Source organism: Dermatophagoides farinae, chromosome 8 (genome assembly GCF_024713945.1).
Source record: "Dermatophagoides farinae isolate YC_2012a chromosome 8, ASM2471394v1, whole genome shotgun sequence".
NCBI lineage: Eukaryota > Metazoa > Arthropoda > Arachnida > Sarcoptiformes > Pyroglyphidae > Dermatophagoides > Dermatophagoides farinae.
This window is the reverse complement of record NC_134684.1, coordinates 3,439,510-3,463,447: the sequence shown is the minus strand read 5'-3', so window position 1 is coordinate 3,463,447 and position 23,938 is coordinate 3,439,510. Positions and strand designations below refer to the sequence as shown.

Below are 23,938 nucleotides of genomic sequence, written 5' to 3'. Positions count from 1 at the left end.
AAATGTACTTTTTTTTTGCTGTAATATTTATATTGCATCATGCAAATGTCACGCGACAGGTGGCGCTTAATGTTCAATGACGTTACATTCTGCAATCGCTGTGATTTTTTTTTTGCTATTTAATATTCACTCAAGTTTGCTGGTGTTTGTATCATCGTGATTTTGTGTTGTTCCAGATATTTGTTGTTACCTTGACATTGACCAAGTTTATTTTCAATCAGATTTTTGAATTTGTTTTTTTTTCGTTGTTGTTGTTGTGATAAATAATGATAATGATGGAAAGCAATCATCATCAAAATCCACAATCACAACAATTATTTGTTGCACCTGGACAGATATTCGAAGATACACAGGATGAGAATCGTTTTATGAAAAAAATTAAATCCGGCCCAATGCTTCCACTTGGTATGTTCGTTTTTTTTGTTTTGTTTTGTTTTGTTTTGTTTTATTTGTTGTTTCATTTATTGAAAAAAAAATGTTTCAAAATAATAGCTACGGCTGGATTTTTGGGCATCGCTGGCTATCGAATATATAAGGCACGTGAACGTGGTGGAATGAAATTAAGTTTCTTTCTTATCCATACACGTTTAGCAGCACAAGGATTTGCTGTTGCTGCACTTGGTTCAATAGTTTTATGGTCACTTGGAAAACGATTCTATAATTGGTCAACAGGAAAACCACAACCATTACCGGACAATGGTTCTTATTGATATTTAAACAAACAAACAAAAAAAAACGTTCAAAAATTTAGCATCTGATTATCATTCTCACTCAGTTTTATTTATTTATTTTTTTATTCAAAGTAAAAAAAAAAACAACTTAATCAATTTAGAAATATAGGAATAACATTTTCAGTTTCCAATTTTTATGTGTTATGTTTAATGTTTCAAATTTAAAAATTGATGATCATGGATTGTTATTGTGGATATCATTCTTCCAGCTTGTTTGTTATTTTCTTTCTTGTAATAATAATACAAACTTTTTTTTCATTCTTAAATAAATAAAAAATATATTTTATCGAATATTGATTGTGGATGCAAATGACTACGATGATGCTGACACGGATGCAGATGATGAAGCAACATTATTAGATTGTAAACGTATAATATGATCAATACCCATCTCTTCATATTGTTGCCGAGTGATCCAAAATTGTGGATGATCTTTCATAACATCGGCTAATACGGCACCACCAATAAATACCATATCTTTACGCCTTGGTGGATCTTCAACACGAATTTTGAATTTTTGTAATTTTTGACCATCACCTTTTAGTATGCGTTCTAGATATAATTGTTTAATTTCACGTTCTAATCGTGATGGTAGTCCTGGATACATTGTTGAACCACCACTAAGAACAATGTGTTTATATAATTCACTACGTAGATCTAGATCTGCACTATTGATCGTATTGAATAATAATTCCGAAATACCTTGGCCTTCGATATTGACCAAATGTGGTTGAAATAAAGCTTCTGGTGCTTCAAATCGTTCACCACTTAATTTAATTATACGACCATCATTTAACTAGTGAAAAGAAAAATGATAATCATTATCCTTGCGAATTGAAAAAAATAAAATCAAACAAGCAGTTACCGTATACGTTTCGGTCAGATAGGTAGTTTCTTCGGCTAGTTTTTGTTCCTGTTCACAATTATAGGCAATATAGCACATTTTTTCTTTCAACATTCGAACCGTTTCAAAATCAGCCGTATGATTAAATGCATAGCCACGTAACAATAATAACTATTAAGAATTGACAATTTTAAAATTCAAAGAAAAATCAAACACACATGTACTCTTACCTTGATTAAATATCGTGTCACTTCTCGGCCGGCCACATCTAATCTTCTGGTAAGATGAGGCATAGCAAATCCTTGATAAACCGGGCAAATATGTGTAACACCATCGCCAATATCGACAACAACACCAGTCATCAATCCTTGTGCATATAATGTAAGAACGGCTTGTATGGCAATGTATGCTGAATGAAATTGATATTTTTCAAACATCATTTCGATCATTTTTTTACGATTATTAATCGGATTCAATGGTGGTTCGGTCAGTAAAATTCGACTATTTTTAGGATCAATCTGAAGCATATCATAGAATGTATGATCCCATACGTGGCACATATCATCCCAATTTCGAACGATACCATTCTCCATTGGATATGATAATTCAAGATATGAACGAAGTTTATTCGCTTCATCACCGACCATAAGATCCTATTATTACAATATCAAGAATGGATTATATATAATTAATGAATTCAATAAAAAAAATCTTTAAAAATTAAGCAAAAAAAAAGAATCTTACAGATTCTATAATTTCCTCCTTATTATGCTTTAAATTATTATAAATTAAGTAAGAAATGGTAAGCAATAAGTAATTATCAGAAAGCGAAAGTTAGTCAAAAAAATAATGTAAATAAAATTAATTAAATTCTACCTTGATCTCAATATCATCGATACGTTGGGCAGCACGAATAATTGGTCGTCCTACTACAGATGGGAATGTATGTTTTGGAAAATTTGAACCAGCATAACCACATTTAACAAACTGTCCATAATGGAAAATATTTTTTCACTACAAATTGAATCATGAATGAATTTCACTTACACCGGTCCCATTATCGCAGACGATAATTTTTCTGCCTTCACTGTCCATTTATGAGGATCCAAAAGAAAAAGAAAAACAAAAACAAGCAAAAAAAATAATTCGAGCAATTCCGTTTGATAATAAAATTCAATTAATGAGTGACGTTTACAAATTTATGAATCGATAACGGAATTGATTGAACATCATACCATCATCACAGCCATCACAATCAAATGTAAACTACACCACCCAAATTTTATCATCGCGTCACAAACAAACACACACACAGAGAGAGAGAGAGAGACTATCCAAAAGCTTGGAGTTAGTGTCAGCTTCAATCTAAAACAGTGCAATAATCTCTAAATAATGGGTTTCAACGATAATAGATGGCGCCAAGATTGATGATTGTCTTACTGGTGAGATCAATTTGTTGTTTTTTTCTTTCTTGATTGATGTATCCATAAAAATTGATGATTACCATTCTTGTTGTGTTTCGTCAAATTTTATCATCATTGTTCGGATTAAACAAACAAATCATCATGAAAATTAAAACAATAAAAATCGTTGATCAAACTGAAGATACGATTTCTCCATCGAAAGATTCAACTTCTCGATTACATCTGATTAATTGTCAATTTCATAAAGATTGTCAAAATGTTCCAATATTTGATTATTTTGATAGTCAATTCAATACGAATGATGAACGATTGAATGTGTCGTTTAGAGGTAGACCTATGAACGGTCAATTGGTTCAATTGCCGAAAAATTTTTCCTTTACAGTTATCGATCCAATAGAAGGAGAGAAAAATGATAACACTGTTGTTGCTCGTCGATTGGTTGACGAAGCCTATTGCTGGAATATGGATAAAATTCCATCTAGTAACGATTCAATGCCACAAATATTGAATTGGATCAATCTAGCCAAAGATATTCATTCACATGTTCAACTCGAAGATGATGCATAATTTCTTATTATTGTAGCCGTTTCACATTTTATAATTATAATAATTTAATTATCATTGAAATTATTGATTTGATCTTGATGATTTTAATAAAATTTTTATCTTTTACTAATAAAATCCAAGTTATTTTCAAATTGAAAATTTTCACGAACAATTTTTTCAAGCGTTTTATTTTCAAATGTCCTAGTGTCGATGAATAGCTCTATTGAACACGAGGTATGGCACATGCGTACAAATTCTAGTGGATGTGTGTTTCCCTTTTCCTCCACGTTTCAACACAAGAATCACGGTTTGTCATTGTTTTTTTTTGATTTTTTTTCTTGGCAATTTTTAGTGATTTTTTCGTTTTTCATAATTTTTTTTTTGTAGAATAAAAAATGACTAACCCAAAAGGTTACCGACGTGGTACCCGTTACCTTTTTTCCAAAGGTTTTCGAAACCATGGTACACAAAAATTGTCCACATTTCTAAAAGTTTACAAACGTGGCGATATTGTCGACATCAAAGGCAATGGTGCGTTCCATAAAGGCATGCCGCATAAATTCTATCATGGTAAAACTGGACGAATTTATAATGTAACCAAACATGCTGTCGGTATTGTCGTCAATAAACGTGTACGTACTCGTGTCATACCGAAAAAGATCAATGTTCGTATTGAACATATTTCGCATTCAACATGTCGTAAAGATTTTCTTGATCGTCTCAAACGAAATGATGAATTGAAGAAAGTTGCTAAAGAAAAGAGCGTTTTTGTCAACCTAAAACGACAACCAGATCAACCAAAACCGGGACATTTCATCCGTGTTAGCAAGACAAATAAACCCATCAATTTACGACCACTTCCATATGAATTGGTCATTTAAAACGAATTAATGATTTTTTCATTTTGATTTATAAAATTAAAAATTTTGTTTATTTGTCAAATGATTGTCCATTTCGTTTCAATAAGTAAACTGAAGCATTCAGACCACCAACATTTACATGATATGCTCTTTCGAATTTACAATATTTTTGTGTAATTTGATTGTAGATTGTTTTGTTTGCATTCAATTTATCTTGAGTTAGTATGACAATTCGAGCCGATCCTAAACGGGCACATCGAATCATCTCAGTTATCAACAATGGATACAATTTTCTATTTTCCATTTTGGTTCCCATTCGTTTACCGAATGGAAGATCAGTGACAAATACATCGATTGTATTGTCTCTCAATGGTAATTGTGTTGAATCCCATTTCGATAGATCAGCCCGTTTAAATAGACCATTTGCATTGAAATTGGTTCGAGTCTTATCGATAGCCGTTTCAAATAGATCGGCAGCAATGGTAAAATTTTCATGCCAATTTTTCGAACATTCAATCGGTATGACACCTGAACCACATAATGGGTCACAGACAATTTCTCCGGGTTGTACATTGGCTATTTGAATGAGATTATAGGCAATTGTTCCTCGTAATGTTGTTAGGCCAAACGATACGATATGCCTTTTGGATAACGATTGTTTCGTCAAACACAATGATATTCGTAACGAATTATCTTTGATGTTGAGCACAATTTCCAAATCATATTGTTTGAGTGAAACTTTCCACTGAAATCGATCATTGATAAGGCCACCGAATCGATGTGCAGCATCTTGGGATGTAAATTTATGCTCACCACTACGATTACATGAAGCTCGGAATGAAGGTATTGCCAATTTATCATCCGGATCAAGTATAGCATCAATATCTCCGGTAAATTTTATCGCTTCTTTCCATACACTAATTCCAGTTTTCCAATCGCATTTTTCAATCACAGACATGAAGATTTGTTGCTCAAGAGTTTCGAGATCCATATCGATTAAATGTGGATGATATTCGTCATAGATAACGGTGAAAATATTATCGATTGAACATAATTTCGAAATTTGATCATAACCACATTTTGTACGAAAAATGATTCGTCCATTCGTATGATTAATGTCAAAACAATCTGCAATTTTTTCACGAATTTCTTTACGAGCCAATGATTCTAAACCGGTAGTAACAGTTGCTTCATAAGTTATTATATTCGATGGCTCCATTTTTTTGTAATTCGAATTCAATATTCGGCAATTAGCAAATTTCTGTCTTGTTGGATCGAAATGGATATTTCCATTAAAATGCAATAGATGGCAGTAAAAATCATTTTTTTTCAATTGAAAATGATAAGAAAATCGATATCGACGTGATTTAATTTGAGCAATCGATTTAAAAGTATATAAATATAGTGATGATACCATCTAAACATATAAACAATTTCTCTTGACATAAACAACAAAATCGAGTAATTTAAAAACAAAGAAAAAAAATGACTTTTAAAAACGTTATTGTAACCGGTGCCAATCGTGGAATCGGATTGGAATTTGTTCGACAATTGTTGAAACAAAATAATTCGCCGAAAAATTTGATTGCAACCACTCGAAAACAATCGCCTGAATTGGATAGTCTTAAATTGGCTCATAATAATCTACATGTATTGACTTATGATGTTACTAACTATGATAGCTATGGTGATTTTGTCAAACAAGTTGAATCGATTGTCAAGAATGAAGGCCTCAATCTATTGATCAACAATGCTGGAATGGCTATCCGATCAACATTGGATAATGTCACCCCAAAAGATATATTGACAAATGTCGAAGTGAACGCCGTTGGTTCATTGATGTTGACCAAAGCATTGTTGCCATTGTTGAAGGTAAATATAAACAATATGTAGTCATTGATGTGATTGATTAAAATGAATTAAATTTAATTTATAGGCTTCAGCTGCAGCTGGACAAAAAACTTTGGTTGCAAACATTTCTTCAGCTATGGGTTCAATCGATGACAATGGTTCCGGTGGTAGTTACGCTTATCGTGCAAGTAAAGTGACCATGAATATGTTCACCAAATCATTGTCTGTTGACTTAAAATCGGATAACATTATCGTCATGACACTTCATCCTGGTTGGGTTCAAACCGATATGGGCGGCCCAAATGCTTTGATCAATACGGAAACTAGTGCTACTGGTTTGTTGGATGTATTCAACAAAGCCGACATGTCATACACTGGAAAATTTTTAGATTGGGCCGGTAAAGAACGTAAATGGTGATTGAACCAAAAAAAAAATCAAACGATATTGCTTTTTAATCACTCGATTCAATATTCGATTAAGAAAAAACAAATAAAATGATTTGTATTTCAAAAATAAAAATTGCAATAATAATAATAATAATAAAATCAAGACAGTGGATTCTGATATGAAAGACCATATATTAATGATGAATAGGTGTTGTGAAAACATTCATGTATTTGTATCGACATTGAATTAAAAAAAAAGGAGAAAAAAAAATAAAAATCAACAAATTATAGCTAACATAATGATAATCATCATTTGGCCAGTACTGATGATAATCCATTTGTTGATCCAATCAATTCATTATCATCGATTATTGGTATATCGGTACGCCAATATAAAAATGAATTAAAATCATCATGCGGTTCGACTAATCGATCTTTGTTCAATGGTGGAAACATTTGATCCACAAATTGGCTCAATTCATTATATCTGTTTGAATAAATTAATTGATAAATAATAAAAAAGAAATTAAAAACATTTTTTTTTATCATCTGAAAAAAAACTTACGATGATCTAAATGATCTGATTTTTTCCAATTTAAGTTCACCGCGATGATTTATAGTGAATATACGGCTTATATCGATGCCAACTGCTTTGTATGCCCAAGTGTCCTTTAGTGCAAAAAAAAATTGTATTAAAAAAAATTTAAATTTTGATAATAAATAATTATATTGCATACATTGATTTTGTTGCCAAAACCAGCGAATAATGGATTCATTGGAAACAAAGATTGTATATCTTTCAAACAGCTTATCTTAAACTCTTCGGGTTTCTTTTCAATAACTTCACTGTGAAAAAAATGATATTCATCATTAATCATTAATTAATTTATTAATTTCAAAAAAAAACTACTAACCGATGAAGAGCTGAAAATAATGATGTCGGTGACAATAATACAGGTCCATCGGGTAGACATTGACCATCCTGGCAGATGCTTGTCAAATAATCTCTTGTACCTTTAGCCTGACCGATAGCACGAGCAGATAAATATAAAAATTTGTACCCATTTTGTCCGATGCTTGCATACAGTTTAGTCACACCCATTTGAGCCCAATCTTTACCAATGTATGGAAGAATATGTCCAAGTACATCAGATTTTGTGATTGTACCATCAATATCTGATATGATAATTTTGTCATTATGACGCCAAAGAAATATTTTACTTTCACAAGCTGTAGTGCCTTGATAAGCAGTAGTTACACTGAACATTATCTTATTACATCCATGGCGTAGATTTAATTTCTTTAGAACCTCTGAACTTAATCGCAATACTTTACGATATTTTTTCTTCGTACCAGTGTTTGAATCCTGTTTGTTTGTCGTTGAATTTCTTGCACTATTATTTGAAATTATAACCGAATTATATGTTTCATCATCCGATACATATTCGATACTATTCGAAGAATAATTGTTGTTTGAATTTTTTGTCGGCGTTACATTAGCTCCGGATGTATGAATATTATTTGAACTGCTATTACTACTGCTATCAATGGTCGTCGTAGCTGCCGGTTCAGTAGATTGTTGATGGTTAGATTCACTTTGTGTTGGTGAACGAAACCATGAACGCCATGAACGAGAATTTTGATTATTAACTTTTTTTGGTATACATTTTTCCTTTAAAACTTGCATTGTTTTATCCGATAATGGACGTTGAAATAAGAGCAATGATAGTACCATTGATGATGCCATTTTCCATGTATAATATTCTGAACCCATACGTATTACCAAATTTGGATTATCAAGAATCTGTAAAGGGTTTTCATTGAAATCATCGAATGATATGATTGATTGAAGAAATCTTTCAGTATTATCAGGATTTTCAATTAAATCTTCCACATGTCCACATAGAGACATTGACATATCGTGATAGATTCGACTTAAACTATATAGATCACCTGGTATCATTAGTTGTTCTTTTACACGATCAACAAAATCTGAATGTAATGTTTCTGGTTGTTGATAATTAAAATCAGCACTACGTGGCGAATTTGATAACGATGCACCTTTACCAGATTCAATGTCATCATCACTACTTGTAGCCGTTAAAATATTAGAAGGTTTAGTTGTTAAACTTGAACGAAATTTCGGGAAATATTTGGCTGCTACTTCAGGATTCATGTCATTAGGATCTAGTTCATCAAGATAGATTCCTTTATCATCATCTTTAGTGCCGCTGGGGTCGATGCTATTTGGACCATCTTGTTCTTTGGTCATGAAATTCAGAACACCACCAAGCATCGATTTAGATTGATCAGATGTTAACTCGGCCATGGCTATCGGCATCGATGATATTGATGATTTTGTATGATTCAAAATGGGTGTAGAATCATTTTTCACATGTGGTAATTCACCCCAATCCCAAGAAATGAAATCTTGATTATTAGATATTTTTTCACTTCGTGACGTTTCGATTTCCGAATCCGATTTATAACATTCAGATGAAATTGATTCTCGTTGTTTTTTAGTATCATATTCACTATCGGAAAATGGATGCAAATCCTTTTCATTTGTTTGTTGATAGGAATTTTTAAATTGTTGTTCGATCGATTGTTCTTTGTTTAGCTGCATGGAATCAGGTAATTCGGGAAAATTCTGTGATAATGATGGCTTTTGTCCGTGTTTGGTTTTCTTTTTCCGTCGTGTACGTTTTTGATTGGATGATGATGACGAACATGGTGTCGAAGTCGAGGAATCAGTAGATGATGGATCAATAGCGGTGATTTTGTTATTATTATTTATAACCTGAGTTGTTGTTATTGTAGCGGAGGAATGTTCAATGGCCGATGATTCATCATTAATTGGAACGGGTAAATCATTTTGTGCAGATACATTTTCCGCCGATGCTTCAACACTACTGTCTTGCACTGGTTTATCACATTTTGCTTCATTATCATTATCGTTAAGATCATTTGTTTGGCCATCCGGTGTTGTTGCAGCCGTATCATCAACAGCTGGAATTTTATCCTCTTCCTCTTCATCATCATTACCATCATCATCATCATCACATTCTTCCAGGAAATATGCTTCACCACTATCGCCTAATTTCATATGTATTTCCACCGGTTCATCATTGATTTCTATATCAACCTAAAAAAAAAGAATTATGTCAGTAAGAGAAACTTTAGACAAAAGATACTTACAATTTTTTCTCGACTTCGTAATACGCCCATTTTACCGAAACGAACATGAAACGGTGATGTAAGATAGGTGCCATCTTCTTGTTCAACAACAATCACATCGATAGCACCGGTCAATGTAGCCGGATTTAGTTCACTATATGCCTGGCTAATATTGGAGAATATTTTGCCAAAATAATTCATTTTACAGGATCACGCGTTCAATCAGAGGTGTTATTAACAACATCTAGAAAAACAATGACAAAAATATCGGATTTACGGACAATCTATGTGTGAAAATTAAAAAAAAAAATGTTCGAATCAATATAAACGATAAATTCAAATCAATTAATCAAAAATGAATGGAAAAAAGTTGTGCTGTATTTTTTTTGTGACAGGAGGAGATTTTGTCGGCTAGTTGCCAACAACAAGTGATAATGATTTTTTTTTTTTTTGGCAACTATAATTTTTGCATAATATAAAAATCGAATATTAAAATCATCATCATCATTTGAATTAAAAGCACTGAATTTACACTGTCAATATTGGTGGATAAGATAATCATCAACAATTGAAAACCATATGACTGGAAGTCAATTAGTCATATTTTTTAAAAAAATGAAAAATAATGTGAATGTGAATCAAGGTTGAACAATTTTTTTTTCTCTCGGACGAGCAATGAGAGAGAGAGAAAAATTTGTCAACATCATCAACAATAATCAAACACAACAATACACGGCAGTAATAATAACATGATGAACATTCAAACAGACAAACAAACATACTCATATATACAAAGGAGTTGGATTGATAAATAAGTTGGCAATACATGAGATATAAATCATCATCATCATCATAATAAGATAGGATTCAAAAAAAAAAAAAAATCTGGCGGGTAGAGAAAAAAAATTACCAATAATTTTTTTACGTCACACATAAGAACTAAGGTTTATTTAATTTTGTTATTGATGATTGAAAATCAATGCTGGGTTAATGTTTTATTTTTTACTATGATGTGATGTGATATGATTATGGTTCAATTTGATAGTGATTGATTGATGATCATAGTCCAATCACCATCATCATCGGATGATGATCTGGTGAGATTTTTTTTAAAGCAACAACAACAAAAAAAAACAACTATCAGAGAGTGTCTGTGTATGCGTATGCGATTGATTAGATGATTATTGCAAAACATCATCATCATCATTTGTACTTGGACAAAGTACAGGAAAATTGTAAATTAAAAAATCACATCACATCTATAATTTTTATTGCAGAAAAAAAAACAAAATTGTACACATTCGATTTTGAAATACAATATTGACTATTTTTTTTTCTTCTTCTTCTTCTTACATTTGGATTTTACAATCAAAAACAGAAAAAAAATCGAATGTTGCAGAAATCTATGTTACATCTGAACTCATATATATACCCAAGCTCTTCTCAAATTGAAATGAATTCGATGGAAAATTAACTTATGAAACCAGGAAAAATATACTTACAGTTATCTTTTATGATCATATTGATGATAAATAATTTGAATCAAATTGTTATTGGATAATCATCGATCAAGGAAATTGATAAATTATTATGAAAAGATCACGTAAACAATTTGATATAGAGATGAGTTTTATCAATGATCCGGTAAACAAAACGAGAAAAACAACAACAACAAAAAAAAATTATAATTTATCACAAAAAAAAACCGATAAACGATGATCATTCTACATACAATTTACGAATGATTGATCAACATTCGATCTTTAAACATGAATACAAAATAAAATGTCAGACGATCATCAACAACAACAACAACATCTATTGGTTGAAACAATTTTACAGTTGTAATTGATAGTGGTAAATGGATAGTCACATAATATCTGTGGCCACAAATTTTCAGTCTTTTGTTCGATGTTTCAAATCAAATGATTTTTACTGAGAATACAAAATGAAACGAAAAGAGAAATAATATATGATGACTGAGAATGACGATGGCAAGAAGAATGAGAGAGAGAGAGAGAGAGAGCCTCTTTAATACCAATTTGTGTTTGTGTGTCGCCATCTGTTGAACATTAATATCATACATTGGTATCATGGTTAATCGAACTTTCACTGTTATATATCATGAGTTTTTTTTATTGAATGAAAAATTTTATTTGAAAAAAAAATCATTTATTCATCAAGAAAAAAAGAGAGATTGGTTTGTGTTTTATTTTCATTTGTTAAAAAAATTCATAAATAATAATTTTATAATTTTATTTTCAGTGTAATTGGAATTATGAAATCAAAAGGAAAATAATAAAAACCAAAACAGAAATCCGAATGAAAATGATTGGTATACAGAATTCAATTCAATTTGGTTATCGAACGACCAGTTTTAGCCAATGCTTCATATACCTGATCATAGGTATATGGTTCATTATTGGATTGACGAACCAAAACAATGGTCACATCTTTATTTTCGACATTCGAATCGACCGATTGTAATTCATCACCATATGTTTTTTTCAATGATTTTTGTATGGCATTCACACATGCTTGACAAGTAATATCGGCTTTAAATTTATATGTTTGTGTTGAAGACATCGTCCACAGATTGGTAGCAATTTTAATCAAAACAGTGTGATGATGTTCAGTCTTTGGAATCAAATGATTAAATGAAAATCGTTGAAAAAATATTTTTCATACACAAAACACTCAATCTGGTTGTGTTCATCAAAATCACATGAATGTATCGAATTTCTTTGCAATTCACTACAATCGATAGATGGCATTATTTGTATATAAATAAGGTGTATTTATATGAAATTAATCAATAAAAAAAAATTCGACATAACATCGAAAAAGAACAAGATTTTTTTTATATATAGAAAAAAAATTGATATTGCAAAATCAAAGTGGACCGACTTGTTTTCATGTTAATTTGATGATGTACATGAGAAACAAAAAAAAAATTAATCATAACAAGCTGTTATTATCATTGCTCATCACATTCAATATATTGATTTTTTTTTTCGACATTCGAATATATTTTTAGGTTATTTTCATTTGTAATGAATTAATTATGGACAAAATGATCGACAACAACAATAAACCATTCATCATCATACGTTTTAAGAATGTTAAATTGATTAAAAATGGCCATCTATTTGTTGATGATTTATGGATTCATGATGATATCATAATCAATCCTGAACCATTATTTTTTGAACAACGTAAAGAAGCCGATATTGTTGTCGATTGTAAACAAGCTATCATTGCACCCGGTTATATTGATCTACAAATTAATGGCAAGTATTAAAATGGTTAATATTAATATTATTTTTTTTTTAATCATATGATTTGATTATATAATTCCAACAGGTGGTTTTGGCTATGATTTTTCAACACCTGATATTGATATCAATCAAGCGCTACAAGTGGTCAGTAAAAATCTGGTTCGTTATGGAGTGACATCATTTTGTCCAACATTAATCACACAACCATCATCAAATTATCGTATGTTATTACCTCATATGAAACGTGGACCAATCATTGGTGGTGCAAATATTTTGGGTATTCATGTTGAAGGTCCATTTATAAATCCAGAGAAAAAAGGTGCACATCCTGAACGACATATTCAAAATGAAATCAATTCCATTGAACAAATTGAACAATATTATCATGATCTATCAAATGTTTCGATCATAACAATAGCACCGGAATTGGATAAGAACAATGTTTGTCAACAACTTGTTAGTAAAGGAATTGTAGTATCTTTGGGTCATTCAAATGCTTGTCTTGATGATAGTGAACGTGCATTCCGTAATGGAGCATCAATGATAACTCATCTATTCAATGCAATGCCATTATTCCATCATCGTGATCCTGGTTTATTAGGTCTATTGACTATCGATAGTAAACGACAAATGTACTATGGTATCATAGCTGATGGAATTCATACACATTATTCTGCATTACGATTAGCATTCTATGCAAATCGTGATGGAATGGTTCTAGTAAGTGATGCTATATCGGCTGCTGGTCTTGAAACAGGCATACATAAAATTGGTTCCGAAATGATTGAAATCAAAAATAATCGTGCATATTTGGCCGGTACAAATACACTTTGTGGTTCAATTGCAACACTTGATCATTGTGTTCGATATTTGCAAACAAAAGTACCAGATTGTTCGATAGTCGATGCTATTGAATGTGCAACATTACATCCAGCATGTGTACTTGGAATTGAACATAGAAAAGGAACATTAGAATTTGGTGCCGATGCTGATTTTATCATACTGAATGATCAGCTAGAAATTCTGGCTACATTTGTAGCCGGAAAATGTGTATTCATAGATTATGAAAAAATGAAACAATCAAAAATTGAAATGAACAAAGTGTTTTGCATATGAAATTTTTTTTCTTTTCTTTTCTGAATTTTAATAATAATAATAATAAAATCGATAGATTAGCTGATGATGACGAGCAAATAAGAAATGAGAGATAAACAAGAAAAAAAATTTCATTTTTTTTTCTTTGTTTTCCGCTCACTAATATATAAATGTGACTAAAAATTTCTTTATTGTGGTTGCTGCTGTTGCTGTTCATCAATAATTTCTTTAAGTCTTGTGTGAATACTTTCGATTAGATCGAAATTTTGTAATGCAAACATAATTTGTTTATGTTCCTGTTCGATTGTCATTTCTGGCCATTGTATTGGTTTTTCATTCGGATAAATAACAACTGATTGATCGATTTTTGATGAATGATGATTTTGTCCTTTTTTCTTCTTATTACCTTTGCCTACCAATTGCTGTTGATGATCATTTTTGTTCATTTTCAATTTCATATCTTTTAATTTACATAGCTCCAATTTACAGCTAATTCGGGATAATTCTAATGCTTCCTGTAATGGTTTTAGAAAATTTTCCTGTATAACAATAGCTACATCCCATATACGTGTATGATTTTGATGACGTGTATCACGAATCATAATGTAACGAAGAAAATTCAATAAACCAAATATTAGATCATTTCTTTCGAGTAGATCTGAATTCGCATCTTGCGGTAATGCAACAGCAATGACCGATCGAATCATTCGATGTAGATTACTACCTTGATATACTTGATGTTCGAATACAAAATCTTTGTACATTTGAATGGCTACACCCTGAAATCCGGCATGTTGTCGTGATTGTGATAAAATTGAATAAAGAATCTTATAACGGCCAGATGGTTCAAAACAATTCACTAATTGTTTGAATAATAATAACGCTGTAGTACGGCTATGTTTATCCAATGCGAATACCATAATAGATGTCAATGATTTTTCAATCGGATGTTGGCGTAAAAGATCAAGAAAATTAGCTTCTAAACTTTCCTCTTTAATATGTGCTAACATTGCTGCCAATAGATGAAGACCTTTTTCATAGACAAAAAATTGTTGATCTTCCACCAGGTTTTGTATGTATGGAAGATAAATACCCAGATTGTATACATGTGTATAAACACGTGGCATAAAATTCGAAGGAGAAAGCTCAGATTCGGTGGCCAACAGATAACTCAGAATGGACATGGCTGATTGAAAATTTGTTTGCGATAGATAAACATCGGAACAATCGGAATTTGATTCTACATCTTCAGGTGATGTAATAAGATCGGTTCGCGATAAAAGAGTATAGAAATTTGAATGCAATGATGATATTAGCCGTACGATTTTCACGGCAATCATTCGACTTGTAATGAAATCTTCATTAAACAATGCCGATAGATTTGTACCAGCTTGTTTGATGCCCTGAATGATACTTTCTTTACCATTCACTCGATAAAGATCCATGTATTTAAGCGGATATTCTAACATTAGCAATAATGTTTTCAATAATGTTATGCGCTGTATATTTGGATCTGATGTTTTTGAATGAATATTATTCAACATTTGATGATGATGATGGCTAGTGGTTGGATTGTATAGGTCAACTTCTTTGACAAATGTTTCGAGAAAATCCACATACATCGATAGTACAGAATTAAGGTTATTTACCACCGGATCAAGCATTAATTTAAAACGATCATCAGTTTCGGGATTATATTTGGTAATAGAACTTAATGATAGCCTACTTATGTGTTCGTTTAGCGAGCTCAACACTGATTTCAATGTTTCATTTCGTTTTTTCGGTAATTTCAATAGAATCACTTCAAATGGTTTGAGTAATGCTTTGAAACAATTACTATCGGTTATTTCAATATCTTCCACATCATCGTCATTTTCATCATTCACAGCGGTCGAAGATGATGATGGCTGTTCTTGATTCGGATCTTTACGTTTCGAATATCTGGTTATATTTAAATCATTTTCAAGCTCCGATAGATAAATAATCAAAAGCTCTTTTGGATTACAAATTTCACATAGATCGAGCAGAATTTGTCGACACATGCTAAATGTTTTGAAACGAAATTCACTTAGGCCACGAAGACGTTGACATATGATCGGTACTAGATCCCATACGATGTATGAACCATTATTATGTATTTCTGTAACGACAACTCGATTGAACATGTCCCAAACTTCACGCATACGATGACGATCCAGATCATATTGAAATAGTTGCAATATGGAATCTTTTTTATCCTCTGAATTATTCAATGAAGATTCATTCAGATCGGTAGAAGATGGCATCGTTGTCAATAGATCAGACATTGTATTAAAAAATTCATAACACTTTGATTCAATTAATCAAACATCAGCAACAGGAGGATTGTCTATATTGCGAACAATAATAACAGAAAATAATGATTGATGAAAAAAATTTTTAACAGCAAACACAAAGAACTTACTAGAATATAGAAAAATGAAAATATTCAAATCAATAATATTACAATGAAGAATGATGATATATCAGATGGTCAGATAATGATAATCGAATCGAACCGCACACACACAGCAAACACAATCAATTGAATACATACAAGTAGCACGCGTATATATAAAACAATAGGAGACTATATTTGACTATTTCTACTTTTATATAACAACTAACTTGAGTGGAAATAATCGAATCAATTTAAAGGCGCGTACAATTCGAATTTTTTATTTTTTTGGTCTCGTTACCAGAAAACAACAAACAACAAAATCCAAATAATAAGAATTTTTTTTATATCACTCATCATTTTAGATTGTTTTGGTTATATATATGGTATATATATTCATCATGAAATTATTTCATTTCAAACATAATAATAATAGATATATATATATTGACTTTGAGAGAACTGAAAAATATAATAATAATAGAAATGAAACAAAAAAAAATAATAATAATAAGTAGAATCAAATCAACAGGTAAATATAGTGAATGAAAGTGAGAGATAATGAGAAATTAAAGAGTATGAATGATGAAAATGATTAACTTTGATGAATAGATCGAATCGAAATTGAGATAGTATATAAGGTTGAATTATATCGATTGAGATATATATATGATATTCAAGATCTGATAAGTTGTGGATTCGATAGAATCAATTTGTTTTTTTTTTGCAGTGTAATCGATGAATTAGTTTTCAGAAACATGATGTTTTTTGATGATGATGATTTCAAAACATTTTCAATCAATCAATCAATGATTATAATTGGTGGAGTGAAATAAGATGGTTAGTTGATTGATTTGGGAAAAATAACAAAATATGTTTGTGTGTGTGTGTGTGTTTGTAAGCCCATTTGTTTTAAGAATATTTTCGTTTTCAAAAAGTTTTAACATTTTCAATGTAATAGTGGTGGAGGTGGTGGTTTTGATGGTGTGTATTTTTGAGTGAAAAATGTTTAAATGCTTTGTACAATTGCGGAATAGGGTAACATTTCAGCGTTTAAATCAATTGGATGGATGCCAATTCGTACGATATTTCCTTTGGAATAACAGTGAAAATATTTAGAGAAGGAAGCGAGAGTGAAATGGATTTTGAACTTTAAGTCAAGCAATAGGGTTGTTCGTATAGATGTATATTTGAAGATTCGATAGTATCGTTTTCGGAATTCACTGATCATTATATGGAAAAAAATTGATCCAATTATCCAAATTATCAGTCCATTAATTTAAATTTCCAATATATGATAGATTGTCAATCATCTCATGAGGTTGGTAATAAGTTGATGTTTTTTTCTTCTCCCAATTCGAAATCTTTCAATTGTTTGTTTCGTCATTTTTGTTAATCAGACTTTTTACAATATAATTCTTTAAGTGTTTTCAATTCTTCAATTAGTGCTTTATTTTGATTCTCTAATACGGCCACTCGATTTTCAAGGCACTTGATGTATTCTTTCTTCTTTCGACGACATTCTTTTGCCGCTTCCCTGTTTTGGTTTTAAATGAAAAATTGTCACGGATATTTGAGAAAATTCAAAATTGTTAATTTTAGTTAGATTGACTAACCTGTTTTTAAGTAATCTCATTTCACGTTTTTTCAATGCCTCATCCATATTATGTGTTGATGGTAATTGTGGTGTGGCCATTACGACATTCTGTGCAAGTGCTGCTGTTGCCGCTGCTGATGGATTATTTGTAGGTGGTTGCGGTGGTGGTGGTGGCGGAGGCCTTAATTGATATGTTTGCAGATCTATTTGATTAATAAAATAAAATTAAATTCATTTATTATATAATGTATGATGATAATGATGATAAAAACTAACCGGGAACAATAAATTGGCCATCATGTGCAGCCGTTGCATATTGTACAATAGTTGAACCGGTCGTATTCGTATTGGTCATTATTGTAGGTATACCTTGAATAGTTGTACCATCATGCGTTGATCCAATCTGTATTGATGGTAACATTTTAATATAGCTCTGTAATGGTATTGTTGTGGCCGTTGCTCCTGTTGGTTGTGATGCTGATGATGTATGTGTTGCGTTCGATGATTGTTGTTGTTGTTGGCCTGATGTTGTTGAATGTTGTTGTTCATTATCATTATCGTCATTATTCGATGATTTTTGTCCTTCCATACCGGATGCTGTTGATGATGTATTTGTTGTTGTAACAGGTGTATCACCGGTAGCTGATAAATCATTTAGAATTTTTCTATACGATGGTCGTCTAGCTAATATTTCACGTCGCCTTTTTGATTCATCTTCATAGATTGTTGTTTCATTCTCTTCTTTCACCATTTGCATGGCTGATTGTTCGGATTCGGTACTTTGTATTACCGATCCGGGTGCCAATTTATTCACCAGAATGACATTTTTCGAAAACTAATCAAACAACAAAAATCAAAATAAATTAATTTCAATCAAAAAAAAAACCAGAATACCTACAAATATTCGAATTAAATTAAATGAATAAATAAATTTGAAAAAAAAATTTACCTGAATGGTCGAGATCGGATTGGTCGGTTGTATAACCGATTGATGATTTGGCTGTATGACCGATTGAACCATTGTGGCAGCAGCAGTGGATGCAGATTGATTTGTTGGTAATTGAAATTGTACAATCGACATACTACCGGCAGTTGATGCAGATATAGCTGAAGTTGTTGCAACAATACTATTGTCACCACCACTACCAGTAGATGAAGCGGATACCATTAGACAATGATTTCAATTTTTTTTTTTTTTTTGATGATGATGATTATAATCTTGATAATGGAAATAATGAACAAAACAACAATAACAAATAAATAAATAATTTCGGTATCTTTATCTTTAAAAAATCAACAAAAAAAATTATTCAATCTCGAATATTTCATATGAATCATTCAATTTGATAAAAACAACAGAAAATAGCCACCAATACCAACGATACCGACCACCATCATCATCATCAACATCATCATCATTAGACACACGTACCTGGCGATATACGCAATAATAATAACAACAACAACAGCAACAGCAACAGCAGCCATGCACGTATATTTAACATTGCAATGATTATGTTGTTTTTTTTTATTTTACCTGCATTTAACAAGATTTATGGCAATGGGCAATCAATAATGTTGTTGTTGATTGATGATGATGATGGTGATGGCGGTGGTGGTCGGCTGCAATGATGATGGTGGATGTCCTTGCTGTTGTCGTTTTTTTTTCTCATTTACCTGTAGCTGGAATTTAGCGTTTTTCTCTTTTTTTTTCTCACTTTCACTTTTTATAAATGTTTTTCATAAATTAAATGATATAAATAAAAAAGAGAAAACGAAAGTGAATCCAGTTAACACAGTTGTGTTCAGTGGTTTTGTTGTGATCAAAATAGAATCGAATGTTTTGTGATTTTTTTTTCAATGTTGAGGTTATTATTGTCGAACATACAAAGTAACGATGCCCGAGGCTGTAATAATAAATGATAATAAGGAATTTAAAAATTTGAAAAAAAATTCAACAGTTTTTTCATTATAATGATGGATAATGATTGTTTATTGTAACACACGATATAATGACGAAAGTGTCGAGGTTTTTTTTGTTGTTGTTGTTGTTGGATTTGTATTTTTCAAAGAAAAAAAAAATCCCAACCGCATAAACTATGAACAGGTTTGATTTTTACTGTTGGATAATATTTAAAAACTTCACATACACACACCCACAAAGTTTGATCAAAAAAAAAAAAAAATTCGGAAGAATCTCGATTCAACAACAACAAAAAGAAATTCTAAGAATAAGAACCAGAGAAAGTGAGAATATTCCAATTCTTTAGTGTTGAATTGAATTTAATGGATAAAAAAAATTTCTATCCATGGCCATCATCATCAACATGGAACACAACATGGCCAATATTTTGACAGTATGAGAAAATCCAAAAAAAAACCAATATATCGTTTGGTTTTCGGTTTCGATGGTTATTAGCCAAAAAAAAAAAAAAAAACAAAAAACAAGATGAAGAAAAAAAAATGACGCCAACTTTTTTTTCTGTCGTCTTTTCTTGTAAAAAAAAATCAATAATGATGATGATGATGATGACGATGATGACGACGACTACGACGATGATGATGATGATGATGAGAGAAAGAGGATGACGATACGTTGTTGTTGTTGTTGTTGATTTGTATTTTAAGGATTGTGTTGATTTTCTTTTTTTTTCATTTCACTTTATTGGGTCGGTCGCTCGCGTCAATAATTATAATCTATATAATAATGATGATATCCACGCATCCAAATAACAGCATATTTGCCGTTATTGTTTATTTGATTTTTTTTTTTTGGTTGTTTATGCTTCTTGTGCTGCTGCTGCTGCTGTGATCCGTTTACATTTTCTTTTTCATTTTTTTTTTTTGGTTTATACATTCAAAAGATGCTACTGCTGCGTCGTGTTGTCGTCGTCGTCGTCGATATAATAATCATCAACTATATAATAGACAGCATATATACACATTCTATATGATGATGATGATGATGATCTTCAAATCATATAGGTAGACGCGATACAAACACACACACAAACACAAAAACATGCACAACATTTAGCAGTATCCTAAATGTTTGGTTGTTGAAACCAAACCAAAAAGAAAAAAAATTGAAAATGTAAAAACCAAATAACGGCTTTGACGTCATAGCAACGCAATTTTTTCGAACAATGACGCTAACATTGCGTATTTATCATCATCATCATCATAATCATCATCATCATCATCATTGCCATTAAAACGACGATCAACCAGAAAAAAAAACCATAATGGTGAATACTATACAAATATCAAAATCGTTATTTGTTTGAATAAAATACTACACTTCTCTCTATATACATATTTGCAGTTAAATAATAATAAAAATAATACACACACGACCAAAAAAAAAAGAAAAAAATTTTTGTTTTTTTCACTTGTGTCAAGTGATTAAAACACACACACACACACATGCATGCACATGCGTTTACAATTTTCAATCAACGAAGGTGGATGATTGGGTGGTTAGTTGGTTGGTTTTCAAGAAAAAAAAAATTTCGATTCTGGATTTTTTTGTTTTGTTTTGTTTGGTTTGTTGGCCATGGCGCCCAGCTGCCATTCTGTTATGCTGCCATCAACACACACAAACACATTATGATGATTTGGCTACTTTACCAGTATGATTTGACATTGTATTGTACATACAAAATTTCAAATTCTCTGATTTTCTGATTTCATAATAGGCCACCACCACAACCATAACCAAATTCATTTTATTTTATCAAAAAAAAAAAAAAAAAAAAAAATAAAAAAAAGTTATTGATGATGACTAACTTAACAAACAAATAAAGAGAAATTCAAGCTCATAAAAAATTCCTTATGATATAAAGATAAATATGGATGAATGAATGAATGGATGGTTGGTAACCAACATCATCATCATTATCACATATCAAAATCAATCAATGAAATGAAATTGATGAATCAAATACAAAAAAAAATATAATAAAATTCATTGATTGATTGATTGAAATGAATTTTTTTTTTTTTTTAATTGGAATTTTCCTGTACATACACCAAAAAATACACAATCTACTTGTTGATCTAAATTTAATGTATGTGGTGTGTGTATGTTTGTCATCCGTATTTTTTTTTTTTTTTTTGCATGCACAAAAACCACACACCACATATATTGAAGGTCATTTTATATTTATATATTACGATATACAAGTAAATGACGATGAAAGTAGATATTCATCGTTTTGATGGTGATGATGATGATTGAGAAGAGGATGACATCGATGTTTTTTTTTTTTGTTTTTGATCGGTTCCCATTCATTCATTAAATACACATTTTTTTTGTATCTGTTTTGGATTCGATAAAGAAAAAAATCAAATTCTATTATCATCATCATCATCTGTTGATTTGGTTTTTTTTTGTTTAAAGAACAAAAAAAAAATCTGTTCATTTTCCAGAATATACTATATATATACAAAGCAAAACTTTGCTCTCTTTTTTTTCTTGGTTTATTTGGCGCCGCATTCGATTAGAATTTTTTTTTGTTGTTTTTTTGATTGCCACCAAAATGTATGTGTGTATTGAAAATGAACGAGAAAAAAAAACCAACAAAATCACGAGACAAACACACACATATATTATAGTTTTGTCAATATGGCGCGCAAATTATATATATAAAAAAAACTTAAAAAACAAAACCGGATCTACATTATATACTGTGTGTTAATACACCAAAAAAAAAACAATACATGAGAATTTTCCACAAACCAAATTCCTTCCTTTCTTGTGCTTATAATCAACAACGAAGCAATAAATTTTTTTTTTTTTGGTTAAAATGTTTCAATCTCCACCACCAGCAGCAACAGCAACAACAAAAACTATATAATTGGTTGGTCTATTCATTCGTTGATTTTGTTTGTTATGACAAATCTAATCAATATGTCCAATATGGATATCCTATTTGTTTGAGAGAGAGATAATTGTCGGCCATACACACACACACAAAAAAAACAAACACGCGAGCAACAAAAAAAACTGAAAGAAAACTTGTTTCCTCAAAAAGGCGCCAAATTGATATAAAGATTCGAAAAAAAACATATATATTCAAATTACAGCAATCGAATAATAAGATAAAAAATTTCATCATATTATTAATCAATTTATATTCACCATTTATATATGAAGGAAATATTCATCAAGATGATTATTGCACGGTGATGGCAGCAAAAAACATTTCGTTCGACGATGATGACGTAGATGAGTTGATTCAATTCAATTTCGGTCGTTCAACACACACATATACACACACACATTATACAAATAAACGAAAGTTGGGTGGATTTTTTTTTACTATATTCATTCACATTCGAAATGTTTGAATTTTTGTTGTTTTGTCGTACTATATATCATATATAATGACGCCTGCTCTATAGATTGTGGATTGAAGATATGTTGAAGATGCAGCCTAATAATTGAGAGAGATAGGATCGACTTTCAGCAATGTTTTTTTTTTTAGATATATTTCGCCTCTTGGCGCCATCGCACTTTTTTTTATCATTTCCGATGATAGTGATGATGATGGTTAATATATATTGATGCAAGATTTCATGTACAAATAGAAAAACAAAATCTGGCTGGCTTTTTTCATTTTTGCTTTTTTTTTATTTGTCGTTCAAAAATGTTCACGGTGAGATGATATTTGTTTTCGAAATGTGTTGAGCCACACACACACACACACACACACAATCAGGCATTCGAA

The 23,938-nt window shown here is 31.0% G+C and overlaps 11 protein-coding genes across 16 annotated transcripts; 5 read left to right on the top strand and 6 right to left on the bottom strand.

Moving 5' to 3' along the window:
• Positions 1-75: 75 nt before the first annotated feature.
• On the top strand, positions 76-1,017 carry LOC124495646 (HIG1 domain family member 1A, mitochondrial). Its single transcript, XM_047059066.2, has 2 exons — positions 76-405; positions 493-1,017. Exons 1-2 carry the CDS (start codon positions 267-269, stop codon positions 708-710), a joined length of 357 nt encoding a protein of 118 aa, XP_046915022.1. The 5' UTR covers positions 76-266; the 3' UTR covers positions 711-1,017.
• Arp2 (Actin-related protein 2) lies at positions 765-2,897 on the bottom strand. Of its 2 annotated transcripts, XM_047059050.2 has the most exons (6): positions 2,623-2,888; positions 2,452-2,562; positions 2,320-2,346; positions 1,806-2,228; positions 1,597-1,746; positions 765-1,527 (listed from the first exon to the last, which is right to left on the bottom strand). In XM_047059050.2, exons 1-6 carry the CDS (start codon positions 2,668-2,670, stop codon positions 1,045-1,047), a joined length of 1,242 nt encoding a protein of 413 aa, XP_046915006.1. In that variant the 5' UTR covers positions 2,671-2,888; the 3' UTR covers positions 765-1,044. The 2 variants fall into 2 exon arrangements, with proteins under 2 accessions (XP_046915006.1, XP_046915007.1); XM_047059051.2 differs by lacking the exon at positions 2,320-2,346 and having other exon boundaries at positions 2,623-2,897.
• A 243-nt stretch (positions 2,898-3,140) lies between these two features.
• Positions 3,141-3,566, top strand: LOC142597757 (uncharacterized). Its single transcript, XM_075733453.1, has one exon. It carries the CDS (start codon positions 3,141-3,143, stop codon positions 3,564-3,566), a length of 426 nt encoding a protein of 141 aa, XP_075589568.1.
• A 198-nt stretch (positions 3,567-3,764) lies between these two features.
• RpL21 (ribosomal protein L21) lies at positions 3,765-4,487 on the top strand. The gene is made up of 2 exons (XM_047059061.2): positions 3,765-3,852; positions 3,933-4,487. Exon 2 carries the CDS (start codon positions 3,941-3,943, stop codon positions 4,424-4,426), a length of 486 nt encoding a protein of 161 aa, XP_046915017.1. The 5' UTR covers positions 3,765-3,852; positions 3,933-3,940; the 3' UTR covers positions 4,427-4,487.
• On the bottom strand, positions 3,932-5,706 carry LOC124495635 (tRNA (guanine(6)-N(2))-methyltransferase THUMP3). Its single transcript, XM_047059052.2, has one exon. It carries the CDS (start codon positions 5,622-5,624, stop codon positions 4,476-4,478), a length of 1,149 nt encoding a protein of 382 aa, XP_046915008.2. The 5' UTR covers positions 5,625-5,706; the 3' UTR covers positions 3,932-4,475.
• Positions 5,707-5,736: 30 nt separating this feature from the next.
• On the top strand, positions 5,737-6,828 carry sni (SDR family oxidoreductase sniffer). Its single transcript, XM_047059058.2, has 2 exons — positions 5,737-6,277; positions 6,342-6,828. The coding sequence occupies exons 1-2, from the start codon at positions 5,891-5,893 to the stop codon at positions 6,672-6,674; spliced, it is 720 nt and encodes a 239-aa protein (XP_046915014.2). The 5' UTR covers positions 5,737-5,890; the 3' UTR covers positions 6,675-6,828.
• On the bottom strand, positions 6,675-11,763 carry Lpin (phosphatidate phosphatase LPIN). 3 transcript variants are annotated; one of them, XM_075733344.1, is made up of 6 exons: positions 11,323-11,763; positions 9,842-10,104; positions 7,558-9,788; positions 7,381-7,489; positions 7,209-7,312; positions 6,675-7,130 (listed from the first exon to the last, which is right to left on the bottom strand). In XM_075733344.1, exons 2-6 carry the CDS (start codon positions 10,019-10,021, stop codon positions 6,953-6,955), a joined length of 2,802 nt encoding a protein of 933 aa, XP_075589459.1. In that variant the 5' UTR covers positions 10,022-10,104; positions 11,323-11,763; the 3' UTR covers positions 6,675-6,952. The 3 variants fall into 3 exon arrangements, with proteins under 3 accessions (XP_075589459.1, XP_075589460.1, XP_046914988.2); XM_075733345.1 differs by having other exon boundaries at positions 11,549-11,757; XM_047059032.2 differs by lacking the exon at positions 11,323-11,763 and adding an exon at positions 10,353-10,569.
• Positions 11,764-11,949: 186 nt separating this feature from the next.
• Positions 11,950-12,406, bottom strand: Atox1 (Antioxidant 1 copper chaperone). The gene has a single exon (XM_047059067.2). The coding sequence runs from the start codon at positions 12,404-12,406 to the stop codon at positions 12,167-12,169; it is 240 nt and encodes a 79-aa protein (XP_046915023.1). The 3' UTR covers positions 11,950-12,166.
• A 370-nt stretch (positions 12,407-12,776) lies between these two features.
• On the top strand, positions 12,777-14,299 carry LOC124495633 (N-acetylglucosamine-6-phosphate deacetylase). Its single transcript, XM_047059048.2, has 2 exons — positions 12,777-13,110; positions 13,184-14,299. The coding sequence occupies exons 1-2, from the start codon at positions 12,885-12,887 to the stop codon at positions 14,212-14,214; spliced, it is 1,257 nt and encodes a 418-aa protein (XP_046915004.2). The 5' UTR covers positions 12,777-12,884; the 3' UTR covers positions 14,215-14,299.
• Positions 14,203-16,499, bottom strand: LOC124495620 (uncharacterized). Its single transcript, XM_047059034.2, has one exon. The coding sequence runs from the start codon at positions 16,497-16,499 to the stop codon at positions 14,382-14,384; it is 2,118 nt and encodes a 705-aa protein (XP_046914990.2). The 3' UTR covers positions 14,203-14,381.
• Positions 16,500-16,938: 439 nt separating this feature from the next.
• On the bottom strand, positions 16,939-23,922 carry LOC124495636 (cyclic AMP-responsive element-binding protein 1). 3 transcript variants are annotated; one of them, XM_047059054.2, is made up of 5 exons: positions 23,350-23,922; positions 19,156-19,424; positions 18,483-19,041; positions 18,226-18,409; positions 16,939-18,146 (listed from the first exon to the last, which is right to left on the bottom strand). In XM_047059054.2, exons 2-5 carry the CDS (start codon positions 19,372-19,374, stop codon positions 18,002-18,004), a joined length of 1,107 nt encoding a protein of 368 aa, XP_046915010.1. In that variant the 5' UTR covers positions 19,375-19,424; positions 23,350-23,922; the 3' UTR covers positions 16,939-18,001. The 3 variants fall into 3 exon arrangements, with proteins under 3 accessions (XP_046915010.1, XP_075589679.1, XP_046915009.1); XM_075733564.1 differs by lacking the exon at positions 23,350-23,922 and adding an exon at positions 19,884-21,026 and having other exon boundaries at positions 19,156-19,489; XM_047059053.2 differs by lacking the exon at positions 23,350-23,922 and adding an exon at positions 19,884-21,026.
• Positions 23,923-23,938: the final 16 nt, after the last annotated feature.